This window comes from Oryctolagus cuniculus, chromosome 1 (genome assembly GCF_051225735.1).
Source record: "Oryctolagus cuniculus isolate XC-2025 breed Fujian yellow rabbit chromosome 1, ASM5122573v1, whole genome shotgun sequence".
Taxonomy (NCBI): domain Eukaryota; kingdom Metazoa; phylum Chordata; class Mammalia; order Lagomorpha; family Leporidae; genus Oryctolagus; species Oryctolagus cuniculus.
Window position 1 is genome coordinate 16,439,612 of NC_142867.1, and position 18,043 is coordinate 16,457,654.

The 18,043-nt window shown below is 37.6% G+C and overlaps 2 protein-coding genes across 2 annotated transcripts; both read left to right on the plus strand.

The window, feature by feature from the left end:
- The first annotated feature begins 6,617 nt into the window (after positions 1-6,617).
- On the plus strand, positions 6,618-7,562 carry LOC100342355 (olfactory receptor 5W2-like). The gene has a single exon (XM_008270944.2). It carries the CDS (start codon positions 6,630-6,632, stop codon positions 7,560-7,562), a length of 933 nt encoding a protein of 310 aa, XP_008269166.1. The 5' UTR covers positions 6,618-6,629.
- A 7,278-nt stretch (positions 7,563-14,840) lies between these two features.
- On the plus strand, positions 14,841-15,773 carry LOC100342102 (olfactory receptor 5W2-like). Its single transcript, XM_002708914.4, has one exon. The coding sequence runs from the start codon at positions 14,844-14,846 to the stop codon at positions 15,771-15,773; it is 930 nt and encodes a 309-aa protein (XP_002708960.3). The 5' UTR covers positions 14,841-14,843.
- The last annotated feature ends 2,270 nt before the right edge of the window (positions 15,774-18,043 follow it).

Sequence of the window (18,043 nt, forward strand, 5' to 3'; positions counted from 1 at the left end):
AGTAATTGACAAGTTTACAGTACACGATTAATATTCTATGATAGTAGATATTTATGATATGATGTTAATATCTACTATGAACTATATAATATCCATATAATCTTTGTAAAAAAACATCCACTAGAGTAGCGCAAATCATTTTTTTTTCAGTTTTAAATTCCCCTAAGATTCTTTTAGTTTGTGATCAACAATGCTTGTCATGAACGTTTTTGTTCCTTCATTCAGAAAATAGAGAACACAGAGTTTTTTTTAATGTTATTTGTGTACCTGAAAGAATTACAGAGAGGCAGAGGCAGAAGAGAAGTCTACCATCCACTGGTTCACTCCCCAGATGGCCACAACAGCCAGAGCAGCGCATTTCCGAAGCCAGGAGCCAGGTGCTTCCTCCTGGTCTCCCATGCGAGTGCAGGGACCCAAGCACCATCTTCTGCTTTCCCAGGCCATAGCAGATCGCTGGATTGGAAGTGCAGCAGCCAGGACTCGAACCAGTGCCCACATGGGATGCCGGCACTGCAGTCGGTGTCTTTACCAGCTATGCACAGTGCGGGCCCCACCAAGATTGAAAGCTACACATGCATACTTACATTACAGCCTTTTTCCTTTAAAATTTTTATTTTAAAATACTTCTAGAAATGCAGAAAAATATAAAGAAGCACTAATGATAACACAAAGATTTAACAATTTTCAACATTTTGCAATATAATTTCATGTGTAAATTTTATGTATACTATTTTTCTGTAATTCTGTAGTGGAAATATTAATATTCCATAATATAATCATGGGATATATCATGTTGCAGATCCTCAAGTGAAGAAAAAATGCTGTATGATTATGTTAGGGGTATTCTTCAGTGAAGATACTTATAAATATCCAAATACCAAATAGTGTGGTATCCACAAACTGTTATGCTATGTGTGTGTTTGTGTGTGTGTGTGCATAAAGCTTGATGGTATATATTTACATATTTAAATATATATATTTGATACATCCCATTTGACTAGTATTGCTTTTATTGTCTATGTTTTGAAGGTCTTATCCAAAAACTCACTGTGTATATGAGTGTCTCCTGTATGTTTTGTCTAGTAGTTTCATAATTTCAGGCCTTAAATTTTGGCCTTGATCCATTTTGAATTGATTTTTGTATAAGGTGTAAGGTAACGGATCTTGTTCAAAATCCTGTATGTAGAAATTCAAATTTGCCAATTTATGCAAGAGACTGGCTTTCCTCAGGAAGTGTTTTAGTGTATTTTTCAAAGATTAAGTTTGTAAATGTTTGAATTTATTTCTAGGATTGCTATTCAGTTTCATAAGTCTATATATCTATTTTTCATTCCAGTATCATATTTTTGTTATAATAGACCTATAGCATGTCTTGAAATTTTATATTGTGATGTCTTCAACTGCTTTTGCTTGTTCACACATTTTATTTAATTGAAAGGCAGAGATAGAGATGAGATGGAGAGAGGCAGGGGGGAGAGAGAGAGGGCAATTCCCCATCTAGTGATATGCACTCTAATGCCTCCAGTGGCTGGGTCTTAGCCAAAGCTTGGTCTAAGCTGAAAGTCGGAAACTCAGTTTTGGTTTCCCACATAAATGGTAGAGATGCAAGCACGTGAGTCATCACCACTGAATTCCAGGGTGTGAATTAGCTAAAAACTGGAATCAGGATCAGATTTGAACCCAGCACTCAGATATGAGATTCAGATATCTTAAACCAATGCACCAAAAACTGTCCCCATCTTGATGTTTGCTGTTCAGTGTTGCTTTGCCAATTCCGGGCCTTTTGTGTTTCCCCACTAATTTTAGGATTTTTTTTTCTAATTGTGTGGAATATTATTGGCATATTGAAGGGAATTGTAATGAATCACTAAATCATTTTGGGCAGTATGAACATTTTGATATTAATTTTTCCAATCCTTGAACATGGAAGTATTCCCAGTTGTTTGTGTTCATCTTCAATTTATTTCATTATTGTCTTGTAATGTTCCTTGTAAATGTGTGTCACATCCTTGGTTAAGCATACTCAGTGTTTTCTTAGCCAAGATTAAGGAACATCGCACGCACCAGGAGCAAACACATTGTGTCTCAACACAGCATTTAAAAATTTCTTATGTCTATAGAGTGAACAAATTGCATGCGTTTCATATACACGGTTTTAACAGCACAATTACACTTCCCACCTTACCTTCCTTCCATCCTTTACTCCCACCCTTATCCTCCTTCCTATCTTATAATTAACTTTTACAATGACACACTATCAGTTCGCACAATCACAAGCATAACCCTACACTAAATAAAGCATTCAACAGGTAGTAAGCAGAAAAAAACATTGTTCCTCAAGAGTACAGACAAATAGCTATGATATGGAATCAACCCAGATGTCCATCAACTGATGACTAGACAAATAAATTCTGGTATATATACACTATGGAATACAAATAAGCTATAAAAAATTAAATCCTTCAGCATAGTTTTTTTTTTTAAAGATTTATCTATTTGAAAGGCAGGGGGAGAGAGAGAAAGAGAGAGAGTGAGAGAGGGAGGGAGAGAGAGAGAGAATCCTCCATCATTGATTCAGGTAGAAGCCTGACTTACTACGCCACAGTGCCGGCTCCTCAACATAGATTTTTTTATGCTTCTTAAATTCATAGCAAAAACGGGCATTTATTAGTGTCAGTATCTACACTGTGTAACATCAAGAGAAGTAGACTATTAGGAACAATAATGCTATAAACATTCATCCCAATGAAGCTAAAATATATCACTTACTTCACTAACTGGAATCATATTCTCATCCCCCAACCATCCACAGATTAAATGTCCATGTCACATTCTCTACACTCAGTCAATTCTTCCTTTAATTATGTATGAAGTACTCATGTCAGAATTCTCTTCTATATTTAAGGCTGTATGTGCTTTAAATTCCCTTCTGTCCTTAGTAATAGAAGTAGAAAAATCTCATCTTTGCTACTCTACAACCTATCGTGTTCAGTGATACATCGTCAAATGTTCTATCATTCATGAGAAAATATAAATGTTTCCAAGTAAGGGAATATCTGGCATTAAACTGAGATTGCTAGCAAACTCATGCAAGCACAGTTCTTTTTTTTTTTTTTTAATTTGACAGATAGAGTTAGACACTGAGAGACAGAGACAGAGAGAAAGGTCTTCCTTCCATGATTCACCCCCAAAATGGCCACGACGGCCGGAGCTATGCCCACCCGAAGCCAGGAGCCAGGTGCTTCCTCCTGGTCTCCCACGCGGGTGCAGGAGCCCAAGGACTTGAGCCATCCTCCACTGCCCTCCCGGGCCACAGCAGAGAGCTGGACTGGAAGAGGAGCAACCAGGACTAAAACCCAGCGTCCATATGTGATGCTGGTGCCGCAGGCGGAGGATTAACCTAGTGAGCCACAGCGCTGGCCCCAAAGCACAATTCGTAAATGAGTCATTCTTACACAGGAGATTTCATAGTAAAAAAAAAAAAAAATCCTAAGACCCACAGAATGTGTGCTGTTTGTTTACTACTCTACACATTACACAGCCTAAAGTAGTTAAAAATATTTAGTATACAATTATGTTTGCAAATTCTTTAACTAAGGACAGAGGGAATTTAAAGCACATACAGCCTTAAATATAGAAGAGAATTCTGACATGAGTACTTCATACATAATTAAAGGAAGAATTGACTGAGTGTAGAGAATGTGACATGGACATTTAATCTGTGGATGGTTGGGGGATGAGAATATGATTTCAGTTAGTGAAGTAAGTGATATTTTTTAGCTTCATTGGGATGAATGTTTATGGCATTATTGTTCCTAATAGTCAAAAGGCACAGGCAAGCCCGACATTCATCATATGTTGCATGAAGAAACAAAAAGTATTCCATCCATAAAATTGAACGTGATTTAGTCACAAAAGGGGTCCTTGAGAGCATGATGCTAACTGAAAGAAGACTAACACAAAAGGCCTCATGTTCTGCAATGTTGTTTATATTTGAGGCCCAGAATACCCAAACATATCAAGCCAGAATGGTGATTATAGTTTTCAGGGGCCAAGGGGAGAGGAGCCATTTGAATGGCTGCTAATGGAGATGTGCTCCCTGTGAATGTGAAGAAAACTCTCTGTGTGTAGATCATGATAAACTCTGCAAAAAATTATGAAAACGTGAGGATTAACATCCAAAGAGGTATTCACTTTAAAAATGGGAATTTTAAAGTGCACACATTATATCTCATTAAAAATATCACTGAAAGCAAGTAGTAGTCCATTAAGATGGTGAAAAAGATTGCTTCATGGGCCGGCGCCGCGGCTCACTAGGCTAATCCTCCGCCTTGCGGCGCCAGCACATCGGGTTCTAGTCCCGGTCGGGGTGCCGGATTCTGTCCCAGTTGCCCCTCTTCCAGGCCAGCTCTCTGCTGTGGCCCGGGAGTGCAGTGGAGGATGGCCCAAGTCCTTGGGCCCTGCACCCCATGGGAGACCAGGAGAAGCACCTGGCTCCTGCCATCAGATCAGCATGGTGCGCCAGCCGCAGCACGCTGGCCGCGGCAGCCTATGGAGGGTGAACCAACGGTAAAGGAAAACCCTTCTCTCTGTCTCTCTCTCTCACTGTCCACTCTGCCTGTCAAAAAAAATTAAAAATTAAAAAAAAAAGATTGCTTCATCAATGGAAGAAAAAATAACAATGTAACGGGTTTCAAAATGATCAAGTAGGGTGTTGAGTTTCATTAGATTCTGCTTTAACTGGACAAGGATGATGTAGATTATATCCTATCGTATAAGCCTGTGTATGTATACAATGCTTCTATAATATAAAACTAATTAGAAGTTTTCATCCTGACACACAGAAGTTGGGTGACAGTAATGAAGAAATAAACTTTTCATTTCCAGAGATATGGATATATTCACAGGGGAAAATACAGAACCAGAAACATAATTGATCACGTTTTCATAATCCCAAACCTGAGGGACGTCGCTTCAGAGACTCAAGTCCCAAATGCTATCAGGTAAAATAAAATGCTATGTGCCTAGCATTCAGCTACTGAAGATCTGGTCACCTCAGGTAAGGTCCTGAATTTTAGAATTCAGAATATAGAGTGAAAATTATACCTTTTTCTTGAAGAAAAGCATGAGTGGTTTGTAAATGAATCATAAGAGTTTATATAATTGAATGTATTTTGAAATTCTATAAGCTAAAATAATATTTTCTTTTCAGATGTATGTTCTCTGAACAAAACAATGCTCACAAAATAGTACTTTACTTGCTATTGTAATCTAGGTTCATTAGAAATGTTTTAATCCTTGTAGCATGGGGTGAGTTTATATGTGAATTTAGGAAGTGGGGTTCTGTGTGTCAATTAACTAATAATTGATGTGTCATGTTGCAAATAATATGTACAAATTCAAATCCATGTGGACCACAGATTATGCATACTTACGCTTAAAAAGCTCACAAATATTCAATTCCTATATATTAATTCTTACACATAAGGAGGTACACATATCTAAATAGATGACACAAACACAGACACAGAGGTGAAGGAAGAGAAGCCCATATATCTCTGAAATCCTATTGTCCCTCACTGCATCTTCATTTTTAAGACAAAGTCTAGTGCATTTAGAAACCAGTGCAGGGAGCAGGTGTTTCACTGGCACTTAAGAATCCCAGGTCTCACATTCTATGATGTATGCCTGGTCCCCAACTCCAGATTTCTGTTGATGTTAGGTAGTGATGATGGCTCAAGTACTTGGATTCCTGTAATCCACACAAGAGATACGATTGATCCTGGCTCCTGACTTTGACATAAATCCTGTCCCAGATATTGTGGTTATTTATGGACTGAAACAGTGGGTGAGAGTTCTCCCTATCTGCAGCTGTCTGTCTGTGTCTCTTTGTCTTTCTCTGACTCCTGAATACAAAAGTAAAACTTTTTTAAAAAATATAAAATATATGTGAGGTTGTGAAGTTTAATTTTGTGCTTAGCTTTTATCTTTTAGATGTCTAGAGGCTCTTCTTTGACTTCAGATCCCAGCTACAAATGATAATGAGCACTGTGGTAAATCCACAAAAATTTTCCATAAGATAAGTCAATAATAAATATTTATCACTTCTATCCAATAATAAAGACAAAAATTAGACTAAGAAATGTGCCTAGTAATTTTCTGTTATTTGTAATCAACAGGTTCGTTGTTTCAAAACTAATACAATGACCTTCTAACCTCTGAAGAACATAAAATTAGATAATGCTCTTGTTTCCACGAATGCACCTTTCTAAGACTGGTTCTCCCTGCACAGGTTTTGAAGATATAGTGAGACTGCAATACAATAAAAAAGTGTGAGTATTCCTCCAGGACCAAGAAGAATAAGGCAGAGAAATGAAGGAACCTGTAGAAAGTCTCATACTTCATGAATGACACCTAGATTTCAAAGATTCCCAGCTCTCTATTCAGATATTTTTATTATTGCCAAAAAGATGCATTGCTTGTTTACAGAGCAACACACAACAGATTATTTTTCTGAGGACTAAAATCAAAAATACAGATGCTACTGGTGATTTCCATATATGGATGTATAGAAGAATTCAACATCTACCTGTTTTGTCATTTTTTCATACATTAGAAAACAAAGAAGAATGGACAGAGGAAACTGCTCATCCTTGAATGAATTCATTTTCTTGGGAATCACTACTGACACGGATACCAAACTGATCCTTTTCAGTGTGTTTCTACTTGTCTATCTCACTAACCTCCTGGCAAACCTTGGAATGATCATCTTAATTAGACTGGATTCCCAGCTGCACACCCCAATGTACTTTTTCCTCAGCCACCTCTCTTTCTGTGACGTCTGCTACGCCACTGCAATTGGACCCAGGATGCTGGTGGACATATTTGCCACAGACAGGTCAATTCCCTTCTATGGCTGTGCTCTGCAGTTCCTGATCTTCTGTATCTTTGCAGACTCTGAGTGTCTGCTGCTGGCAGTGATGGCCTTTGATCGCTACAAGGCCATTAGCAACCCCTTGCTCTACACAGTCAACATGTCCAGCAGGGTGTGCTCCCTGCTCATGGCTGGGGTTTACCTGGTGGGAATGGCAGATGCATTGATACATACATCATTAACATTCCGCTTATGTTTCTGTGGGTCTAAAGAGATTAATCATTTCTTCTGTGATATCCCTCCTCTGCTACTACTCTCCTGCTCAGACACACAGGTCAATGAGTTGGTGATCTTCACTGTTTTTGGTTTCATTGAAATGAGTACTATTTCCGGAGTTCTTGTTTCTTATTGTTACATCATCTCATCCATTTTGAAGATCCGCTCTGCTGAGGGACGGTTCAAAGCTTTCTCCACCTGCACCTCCCACTTAACCACAGTTGCGATTTTCCAAGGCACTATGCTCTTCATGTACTTCAGGCCAAGTTCTTCCTACTCTCTAGATGAGGACAAGATGACCTCACTGTTTTACACCCTGGTGATTCCCATGTTGAACCCTCTGATTTACAGCCTGCGGAACAAGGATGTGAAACAGGCTCTGGACAAACTGAAAAATAAAAGGTGCTTTTAAATATATACATTAGACCTAGGTACACATATGTTAATAACAATTCGTGTTGTTTTAAAATAGTATTTGTCGTTAGTACACACAAAAAAGTAACAGCTTAAGAATATGAGAACTTATAGTAAAGTTTGATGATTAAAAAATAATGCACTTCTCTAAACATTGTTTTTTGGTATGTGTCTGTAATTAATAACTGAAACACATTCTATGGATAATTTATAGCTTACAATCATTCCAAAGATTTATTTATTATTTCATTGTGGCATTATTTCAATTATATTTAGATTCATTAATTGTTCAATAATTGCGTATATGAACATTTAGATATTTTATATTTTATGATAAATCCTGTACTTTCTGTACTACCCAATTTTACATTCTAGTGGAAATAAGAGACATTAAAACTGAACATTAAATAATTCACAATGTCCTTCAAAATTATTAAATTGAAAGGCCATTGTCTCTAATATGGAGCAAAGTTTCTACATCCAATGTGCAGGAGAAAGTCATCTTGGGATGGAGATATTAAGTCTCAGATGTAGAAAGATACAAGTGGGATTAAAAAAGGACTGTAGGTGGAGGTTTTCACATTAAAGCTGTCTAGCAGTGAACAGGTCCATGCTGCCTGGGAAGCAAAGAAGAGCAACCAGTTTAGGTTATAAAAAGTAAATGAAAGGATCTTAGTATAATGCATACGGTTCCACTCATGACAATCTTCAACTTCTCCATCATTTCTCCAGGGAAATTTACTTACTTATCAACCTTTTTAAAATAATTCTCTGTGGTTTCTAAACAACCTTTCCTTAATGAAGCACTTAGTACTATTGTCCTATTTCTTAAACCAGTAAACCAGTGTCTTCAGTATGACATTGCAAATATTCTTTGTTCAAAGACTGAGCCACCCATTCCTATCTCCAAAGCACCTTCTCATGTGAGACACCAAATAGGAAATGTATAAATAATAAAATTACCAGATAACCGAAGCATTTTGAACCTTATTATATGTCAATCAAATTAACTAATGGTTATTTATTTATTTGAGAGTACTTGAAAAAGATTGTGGAAAATGGAGTGAAAGTATATTTACTTTGGTGAAACATATTTTGCAGTGTATGGTTAATTTTTCATAGTATGCATTTTCATGGACTTTTAGAAGACCATTTGTATGCATGGTTTTCAAAAATTGTTGCACCATGATAAACAAACCTTTCAATTCTGTTTTACATGAACATTTTTCACTTAAATAGAAGATACATAGAAATCACTTTTGTGAAATTAATAAAATGTTTATGCATACCAAGGTAATGAGTGTATAGAGAGATAGATAAAAATTCCATGAGAACTATACAGCCTACATCTGTGTATGATGTGTTTATTTGCCTGTTCTCATTCTCTTCTCTAGTTTCCTAAGGGCTATATCTCTAAATTGTTGAGAAAACATGGATATGGCCATATGTTTGAAGGACTGTATAAGACACCAGGCCACTGTTAATTATACTTTATAATTATAGCAGCTAAAACTACTGAACTTTTAAGGTTTCTCGGATGACAATGAGAAACATCCTTCAAGGAAAACATTGCAGAATAGAAGTAAAACCCAAGAAGTTCCTCTGCTTTCCAGGAGACTGAGGGGAAATGCCATAGGTTTTAGAAGGTATCATGATGGGAAAAACCTGACAGATTTTTGTGTTACACAAAGGCTTTATGGGTGTCTGCCTACACCATTATTTTCTCAATTAACCCATGCTGTTTAGCAAGTATGACTTACCGCTATGGGTTTTTTCCCATATGTAATTCTAATTCATAAAGTGAGCTTTTGAAAGGTGATGATTTTACAAGGCATAGTGCTCACAAAAGGGTTAAGCTCCCTATAAAATATTTCCTGAGTGCTCTCTTGTATCTTCTGTCATGGCAGGAGAGCAAAAAGATAGAGCTTTCCATAAACTGGTAAAGAACTCTCACCAAGGAGCTGGAGTTGTGACTCGGCATGTTAACCTGCTGCTTGCTACATCAGCATCCCATACCATGGTGCCAGTTCAAGTCCTGGCTACTCCATTTCTGATCCAGCTGCATGCTAATGCACTGGGAAGGCAGCAGAATATGGCCCAAGTAATTGGGTTAGCCTATTAAGAGACCAGGTTAGAGTTCCTGGTTGCCAGCTGCTGGCTGCTGGCTGCTGGCTTCTGCCTAGACCAGACATTACTGGTGCAGCCATTTGGGGAGTACACCAGTGACAGAAGATCGCTCTTTGTACTTGTGTTTTTCCCTCTTTGTCACTCTGCTTTTCAAGTAAATAAATTATTTTTAAAATGATTTTTAAAAATGCGTTCTGACCAGACACCAAGTCTGCCAGAGCTCTGATTTGGACTTTCCAGTCTATAAAACTGTGAAAGATAAATTTCCATCTTTTAAAAGAGAATTAGTGTTTGCTATTTGTTATAGAAGTGCAAACAAACTATATTAAATAGTAAGACGACAAACCCTTGTTTCATAACCATATATCCCTCTTAGAATTATATCTATGGGGCCAGTGCTGTGGCACAGCGGGTTAAAGCCCTGGCTTGAAGTGCCGGCATCCTGTATGAGCACCGGTTCTTATCCCGGCTGCTCCTCTTTCAATCCAGCTCTCTGCTATGGCCTGGGATAGCAGTAGAAGATGGCCCAAGTCCTTGGGCACCTGCACCCATGTGGGAGACCAGGAAGAAACTCCTGGCTCTTGGCTTTGGATTGGCACAGCTCCAGCCGTTGTGGCCATTTGGGGAGTGAACCAGCAGATGGAAGACTTCTCTCTCTCTGTCTCTACCTCTCTCTGTAACTCTGTCTTTCAAATAAATAAAATAAATATTTAAAAAATTATATCTCTAAAGTCTGTTCTCTTTATATTAATAAAAATTTAAAACAGAAACTATTTTTTGAAATCACATTATTTAGCATTTTAAAGCCATTGATAACTCAAGGAACAGTTTGGGATGATGTACTAGAGTGTTTCTGTCTCACAAATTCTGTAGAAATATGGAATAGGACGTCAAACAGGTTTGAACTAGCACAGGGTTTCCATTTCTATTTTCATTGTTTCCTTTCAATATAGTTTCTCTAAATTGTACCTTTCTTTCACATCAACAAATGATTGATATGGCAATCCAAATGCAGTCTTACCAAAGATTTGTGGAGTAGGTTAATGCTGCTGTTATGTTTCTATACCTTCACTCCTTGCTTCGTCCTTGCTGCTGAATTCCTATACTTAGTAATGAAAAAGCAACACAATATTTGTAGATATGTATAACATTGCCTACTTCAATTCTATTTCACACAAAAGAGAGGGCTGGTTTAGATTATTTTGATGTCCCTTCCAAGTGCTACCTTCTTTATCTATGAGTTACGATTCTGCTTCTGTACAAACCAACTCTCAACACTGGAATTTGCTTTAGAAAGATGAGTCGCTTTTTGTTCATACAAAACAAATACATTATATCTTTAGTGGTTTTTTTTTTTTTACCTAAAATAATAGTTATAATGTTGCTCACTAGGAAGTTTGAGTTTCAGAAGGTCTATATTTTCAAACATGACCTTGTGAACAGGACTCTTATTCCAAGTCAGAACTTCATGCATCTGTTGTAGTAGCGGACATCCAATTTTATTATTGCTGAAGTCCATAGCAATGTAAGCCTCAGCGCCATATTATGACCCAACCATAGAATGACTGCGGTGAAATTGACTTTGATCAGAACTAAAAGTATTTCATTGTTAAAATAAAAATAAAAATACTAAAGGAAGGAGGAAGGATCTATTTATATGCAATACATGAAATTTGTTCCCCTTATGTAAATAAGAAAAATTGAAAATAAAGGAAGTTGGCATCTGTTTCTAAAAAAAAATCACACACTTCTTAGGATGTCAAACAATTGTCAATATTATTCACTAACAACACAAACAAGAATTAGCATTCTAGTTTGTAAGGCTGTGTGGAGATATTTACTATAATTGGAAATAAAATTCTCTATGGCCAAAAACTTCTATTCCTACCTTCTTACTGAAGATAAGTTAGTGAATATTATCACTGAAAAGTAAGCACAGAAACATTCACCACTGCAGTATTTGTAATAATGTAAAATTAAACATGTCCAAAATTTTTATCAATGCAGATTACGAGGTAAAAAGTGTTCTTTAAAGAGCCAGAAGAGGGCAGACGAATGGCACCGAACTTAAAACACCACTCAAGATGTGCACACCCCTTATCAGAGTGCCTGAATTCTAGTCCAGGCTTTGCTCCCGATTCCAGCTTTCTGCTAATGATCACTCTGGGAGGCAGAGGTGCTGTCTCGAGCAGCCCGGTCCCTGCCATTCATGAGAGAGACCTGCATTAAATTCCCAGCTCTTGGCTTTTACTTGGCCTTGTTCAGGCATTTAGGAGAATGAACAATGGATGGGAACTATCTCTGTCACCACTGCCCTTCAAAATAAATAAATAGATAGATGATAGATAAATAACCAGTTGGTATATATTTTATTGTATACAAGCAATAAACTTTGTGTTGCAATCATTGAATTGTGTGCTTGAATAATAAAAACAGCCATAGCTAATACTTAATAGATTAGCATATTCTGACTTTGTTTCTAGTTATTTTATTTGGCATCCATAGAAAGCAGGGAATATAATAAAGTGTGGCAATTATGACAGACATGGACAGAAATTTTTAGATTAATTTTATCCTCTTACTGGTTCTTACATATATCTACACACACACACACACACATACGTATGTTGCTGATATCCAATTTGTATAGAGGAAATTATTATTTTTAAAAATTTTCTTTCTTTAAAGATTTATTTATTTATTTGAAAGTCAGAGTTACACAGAGAGAGGAGAGGCAGAGAGAGAGAAAAAGAGAGAGAGAGAGAGAGAGGTCTTCCATCCTCTGGTTCACTTCCTAGATGGCCAATCCGAAGCCAGGAACCAGGAGCCTCTTCCAGGTCTCCCACATGGGTGCAGGGACCCAAGGACTTTGGGCCATCTTCTACTGCTTTCTCAGGCCATAGCAGAGAGCTGAATCGAAAGTGGAGCAGCTGGGTCTCGAACTGGCGCCCATATGGAATGCCAGCAACTCAGGCCAGGCCATTAACAGACTGCGCCACAGCGCTGGCCCCTTAAAATGTTTCTATAGGAACAGATAGTTAAGTGAGTTTAATACAATATTTTAAGGACCTGACCATCAATATTGGATCACTTCTCAAATGTCATTCTCATTTTGTGATTTGTCTACCTTTGAATATTTTAATTATTCTCACATAATAGAGATGTGCATATATATATATATATACACACACACTTATATATATCACATATATCTAACATACACTAGCCTAATGACAAATTTTTGACCTCACACATTTACTGAATTGTTTGGTGAAACTCTGTGCTATAAAATATGGAAAACTAGTTAGAAGTGTATAAGCAGATTAAAAAAAAATACAAAAGTCAATAAACAGTATTCTAGATGTGGTGGACAGTCATGAACCCCTTAAAACAAACACATTCAAGTGGAAGAGAGGAATCAGATGAAAATGCAACAGATAAATTTCGCGTATTTAAAAAGTGAAAGAATCTTTTCAGAAATGGGAGAGACAGGATGAACAGTGAAAACGACACGAACAGCACTGAATACGTATCTGTTCTGTTAGAGCTGATATCTCATTTCATTAGAGGAGGATGTAGATCCATGGTAGCCATGAAGCATAATGTTAAAAAATTCCCAGTAAGTTTCTGACATTGCTCAATGCAGTCTCTAGTAAAGAACTATTCAGGGTCTGCTAAAGGTGGTGCAGTAGTCACAAGGGAAATACTGAGCCAGGAATCTAATTAATCACATTTGGGTAACACGTAACAGTGAAGATAGATGCTTGAGAGAATTAAATCCCAATAGTTAAAGGTAAAAATAAAATGTGCTCGCCTATTGTTCAAGGACCGGAGAGAATCAGTAGGACTCTCAACTCAGGTAGGCCGATGATAGATAAATTTAAAAATATATAGGAAAAATAAGATCTTTTATGGAAAATTGAGGAATCAAGTATTGAAAAATTTATAAATTAAGGATTTCATACTTCCTATCAGCTTAGTAAACTCAGCAATCTAATGGCCAAAATATATTTTTGTGACACAGCAGGGTGATTTGAATTGTGTCAATTGCTATTTATATAAGAATAATATGGATTTTATTTATTTAGATTTTTATTGCAATTAATAAGTAAACCATTACTTTTTTTAAAATAATTGCTCTGCCAGTGATAATGTGCATCAATATCTGAAATGTTTTCTTATTTTATCCAACTAATAAGAGAGGTAAGCATTACAAATATCAATGTATGTAAATTCAAGTCCACATATAGTGGACCCCATATCTAAGTGTCAAAGAAATAACAATCAAACCATCAACCATATTCTAATTTTAATTCATCAACAGATAAACACACACCCAACTCCACATCTGTCTGTAATAGTACACATAACAACAAAAAACAGAAGCCTCTATATCCCAGGAACATTTACTACTTCTCTCTGATTTTATTCTACTCGAAGGTCAACTTAAAAACTAGCAGCTATTGTTATATCCTATTATTCAGGATTCTTTTCAGCACTTATCTTTGTATTTTTCATAGGTGGTTCTTTGAGGCATATTACTCAAAGTAGTTATAAATACATGGCAAACCAGTGATGAACAATGATAGATTAATGCAATAAAATACATTTCAGTGTTCAGCAAAAATAAAACACCACACCAAAACAGTATTATGAGAATGTGGATTTATTGATTTAGATGCAATATCATTGCCAGTGATAAAATCAACTGTGTTTTTTGAATAATACAGTAAATACAACCCTTATGGTGAAATATATACCATGTTTACTCTTGTCTTCTAGTGTGTCTCTAAATTTGGAATATCTTTCATAAGAGTTTGAGAGGAGCCAGCTTTCAGTTTATTCAAAGCCACTTTCTGAAAGTAAGTGACAGGGGCCAAGAAAAGCCACACACCTTATGAATTCCATACAAATTTAAGATCAAATTTTTAAACTTCTTTTGCTAGATATATTTATATACTTTTGGAACACTGTAATTTCTATTCAAAAGTGTACTTGCCTGGAAATTTTTGAAGGTAAACATATCTGCAGAAACAGATTACAGACTTCGTTATGGAAAATAGTAATGGATAACCAGAAATTTCAAATACAAACCCATTACTCACTTGATTTTTTGTTGTTGCTTTAGAGTTTAGAACAAGAACAAAGAAGAATGGACAAAGAAAATTGCTCCGCAGTAACTGAATTCTTTCTTTTGGGAATTACGAACAACTTTGGAATGAAGGTAACTCTGTTCATCACATTCCTTATTGTTTATCTAGTTAACCTCCTGGCAAATCTTGGAATGATCATCTTAATTAGACTGGATTCCCGGCTGCACACCCCAATGTACTTTTTCCTCAGCCACCTTTCATTCTGTGACCTCTGCTACTCCACTGCAATTGGACCCAGGATGCTGGTCGACATATTTACCAAGAACAAATCAATTTCCATCACTGGCTGTATCATGCAATTTTTCATCTTGTATATGTTTGTTGATGCTGAGTGTTTACTGCTGGCAGTGATGGCCTTTGATCGCTACAAGGCCATTAGCAACCCCTTGCTCTACACAGTCAACATGTCTACCAAGATGTGTTCTCTGTCCATGGCTGGGGTTTACCTGGTGGGAATGGCAGATGCATTGATACATACATCGTTAACATTCCGCTTATGTTTCTGTGGGTCTAAAGAGATTAATCACTTCTTCTGTGATATCCCTCCTTTGCTACTACTGTCCTGCTCAGATACACAGGTCAATGAGTTGGTGATCTTCACTGTTTTTGGTTTCATTGAGCTGAGTACCATTTCAGGAGTTCTTGTCTCTTACTGTTACATCATCTCATCCGTTTTGAAGATCCGCTCTGCTGAGGGACGGTTCAAAGCTTTCTCCACCTGCACCTCCCACTTCACTGCAGTTGCGATTTTCCAGGGCACTATCCTCTTCATGTACTTCAGGCCAAGTTCTTCCTACTCTCTAGATGAGGACAAGATGACCTCACTCTTTTACACCCTGGTGATTCCCATGTTGAACCCTCTGATTTACAGCCTGCGGAACAAGGATGTGAAAGAGGCCCTAGAGAAACTGAGAAGCCGTGTGTGCTAAGGTAAATGGGCAGACTGTAAATAAATATGTATTTATGTACACAAAAAAGTGTATCCTTGTCAATTTCTTCAAATTATATTAGAATATAAAGTCATCTCATATACCTTAGTTTCACTTAATGTGTATTTTACAAAACCTCCCTGGCATTTCCCTACAGAAACATGCCATAGCCAGGCACTTAAAGCAATTCTGAGTCACCATGGTGTCTATCAAGCCACTATTTCTCATTAGACATCAGTTCTTTGACTGTGGGGCATATTTTAAAATTAATATTTCAAGGGTCCTTGACGTTTATGTAGACAAGAATTCCAAACACGGGCTCAAATGAAGCAGACAACATGGTGAGGTTTAACATTTTCTTAGAGAGTGAGAGAAATACATGGGAACACGAAGGCTTTATTTGAGGGAGAGGAAGTTCAGAAAGGTGAACCGGGAGTTCCATACCAGACAGCAGATCAGGGGCCACATGCAGGCATCCACGGGCTGGAGTCATGTGGAAAAAAAAACATGCAGGCAGGAGTGACCACAAATATAGAGGTGAGCAGGAGAAACAGGAGGGAAATGGTCAACCAGCCTTGCACACCAAGAGGCCCTGGGTGAACAGTGGGGAAAAATGGCCAAATGACCACTTGTCCGAGACGCACACAAGAGAGTAGGGGCAGGCTCAGGTTGCTCCATGCCTCTTATTTGCCTCCAAAAGTGGACTGGTTATGGTTAGGTAGTCTGATTGACAGGTGGGTGGATTTGATGCGCCAGGGGGCGTGGTCTCCAGCTCCTGAGCCTAATCCTATCTCCCTGCCCAAATCTACAATAATTTATTTATAAAGTCCATTATACTTGTTACATCTCTCAGGATTTATCTACGATTCTATAGTCATGTCAATGCTTGATTTTTTGAAACCTGAGGAATTGAGTATTGAGGAATTTGTAAAGGGATGGTTTTACACCGATTACCCAGTTAAATAAACTTGCAATCTAAGGGCCAAGTGATATTTTACTATTATACATATGTGAATTTCACCAAATTCATTTGCCATTTGTGAAAAGAACATAAAAATTTCACTTATGTATATTTTAATCAATATTCATAAGTAAACCATTTTAGTCTGCGATTTTATATTTCACCTCATTACCATGATTATGAGTAATTATATGAATCAAAATTATTTAATTATTAAATATTGTCTAGATTCTTGAAGTCTTTAGAACATTTCAGGACGTATACTCCACACACATTGGAGAGAGTCCCAGTGGTGTCTCAACACTGGCCCCTGGAAGCCTGAAATTTAAAAAGATTAATTGGAAGAGAAAATATCTAAACAACAAAGCATTGAAGCAGCTTCTTGGTCACTATTAATTGCATACAGCAGGATTCAGAAATACCGGCACGTCCTAAAGGTAAAATGTGTCAGTAAAAGGGGAACGGAATGGGGAAATTTTGAAAATTCACAGCTTGGTCAGAGAAAGAAAGAAGAAAAGGCATGTTCAGGACAGGAGAGTGTGTTGTAGAAATTGCTTCCTACAGAGATTATCACTGTGAAAAGGAGAAAGTGCTTATCTTTCAGTGGGGGGTGGGGTTAACGCCTGGCCTGAAGCTCAGGCATTCTATATGGGCTCCGGTTCTAGTCCCCGCTACTCCTCTTCCAATCCAGCTCTCTGCTATTGCCTGGGATAGCAGTGGAATATGGCCCAAATGCTTGGGCCCCTGCACCCTCGTGGGAGACCTGGAGGAAACTCCCGGCTCCTGGCTTTGGTTTGGCACAGCTCCGGTCTTTGCAGCCATCTGGGGAGTGAATGAGCAGATGGAAGACCGACCTCTCTCTCTCTCTCTCTCTCTACCTCTCTCTTTGTAACTATGTATTTCAAATAAATAAAATAAATCTTAAAAAAAAAAAGACAGTGGGAGAAGCTTATAATTCAAGATCACCCAAGAAGCTCTGAAGAGCAGAATGATCTCTTGACGCTCCATGGTGCTTCCAACAGGTTCATTCAAGACTGCATTTAGATGCCTTTCCCTGAGTTCAGCCAGTGAAATGCTCATCAGGTGGAACCATGCTTCAGGTAGCACAGGTGTTACTCATGATGGTGGCTGACCTGGAGTCATTCGTGTGGTAGTTCATTTCACAAGCACTCAAAGTGTAAGTTAGAGCTTCACGGTGGTTCTGCCAAGACTTAAAAGGAAAGCCTGAAAAGCCAATCAAACATTTGTGACAGCATTGGAGCCCTGCAAGAATCCACCGATGGGGCAATGTCCAGTGGAACTGTTGGAG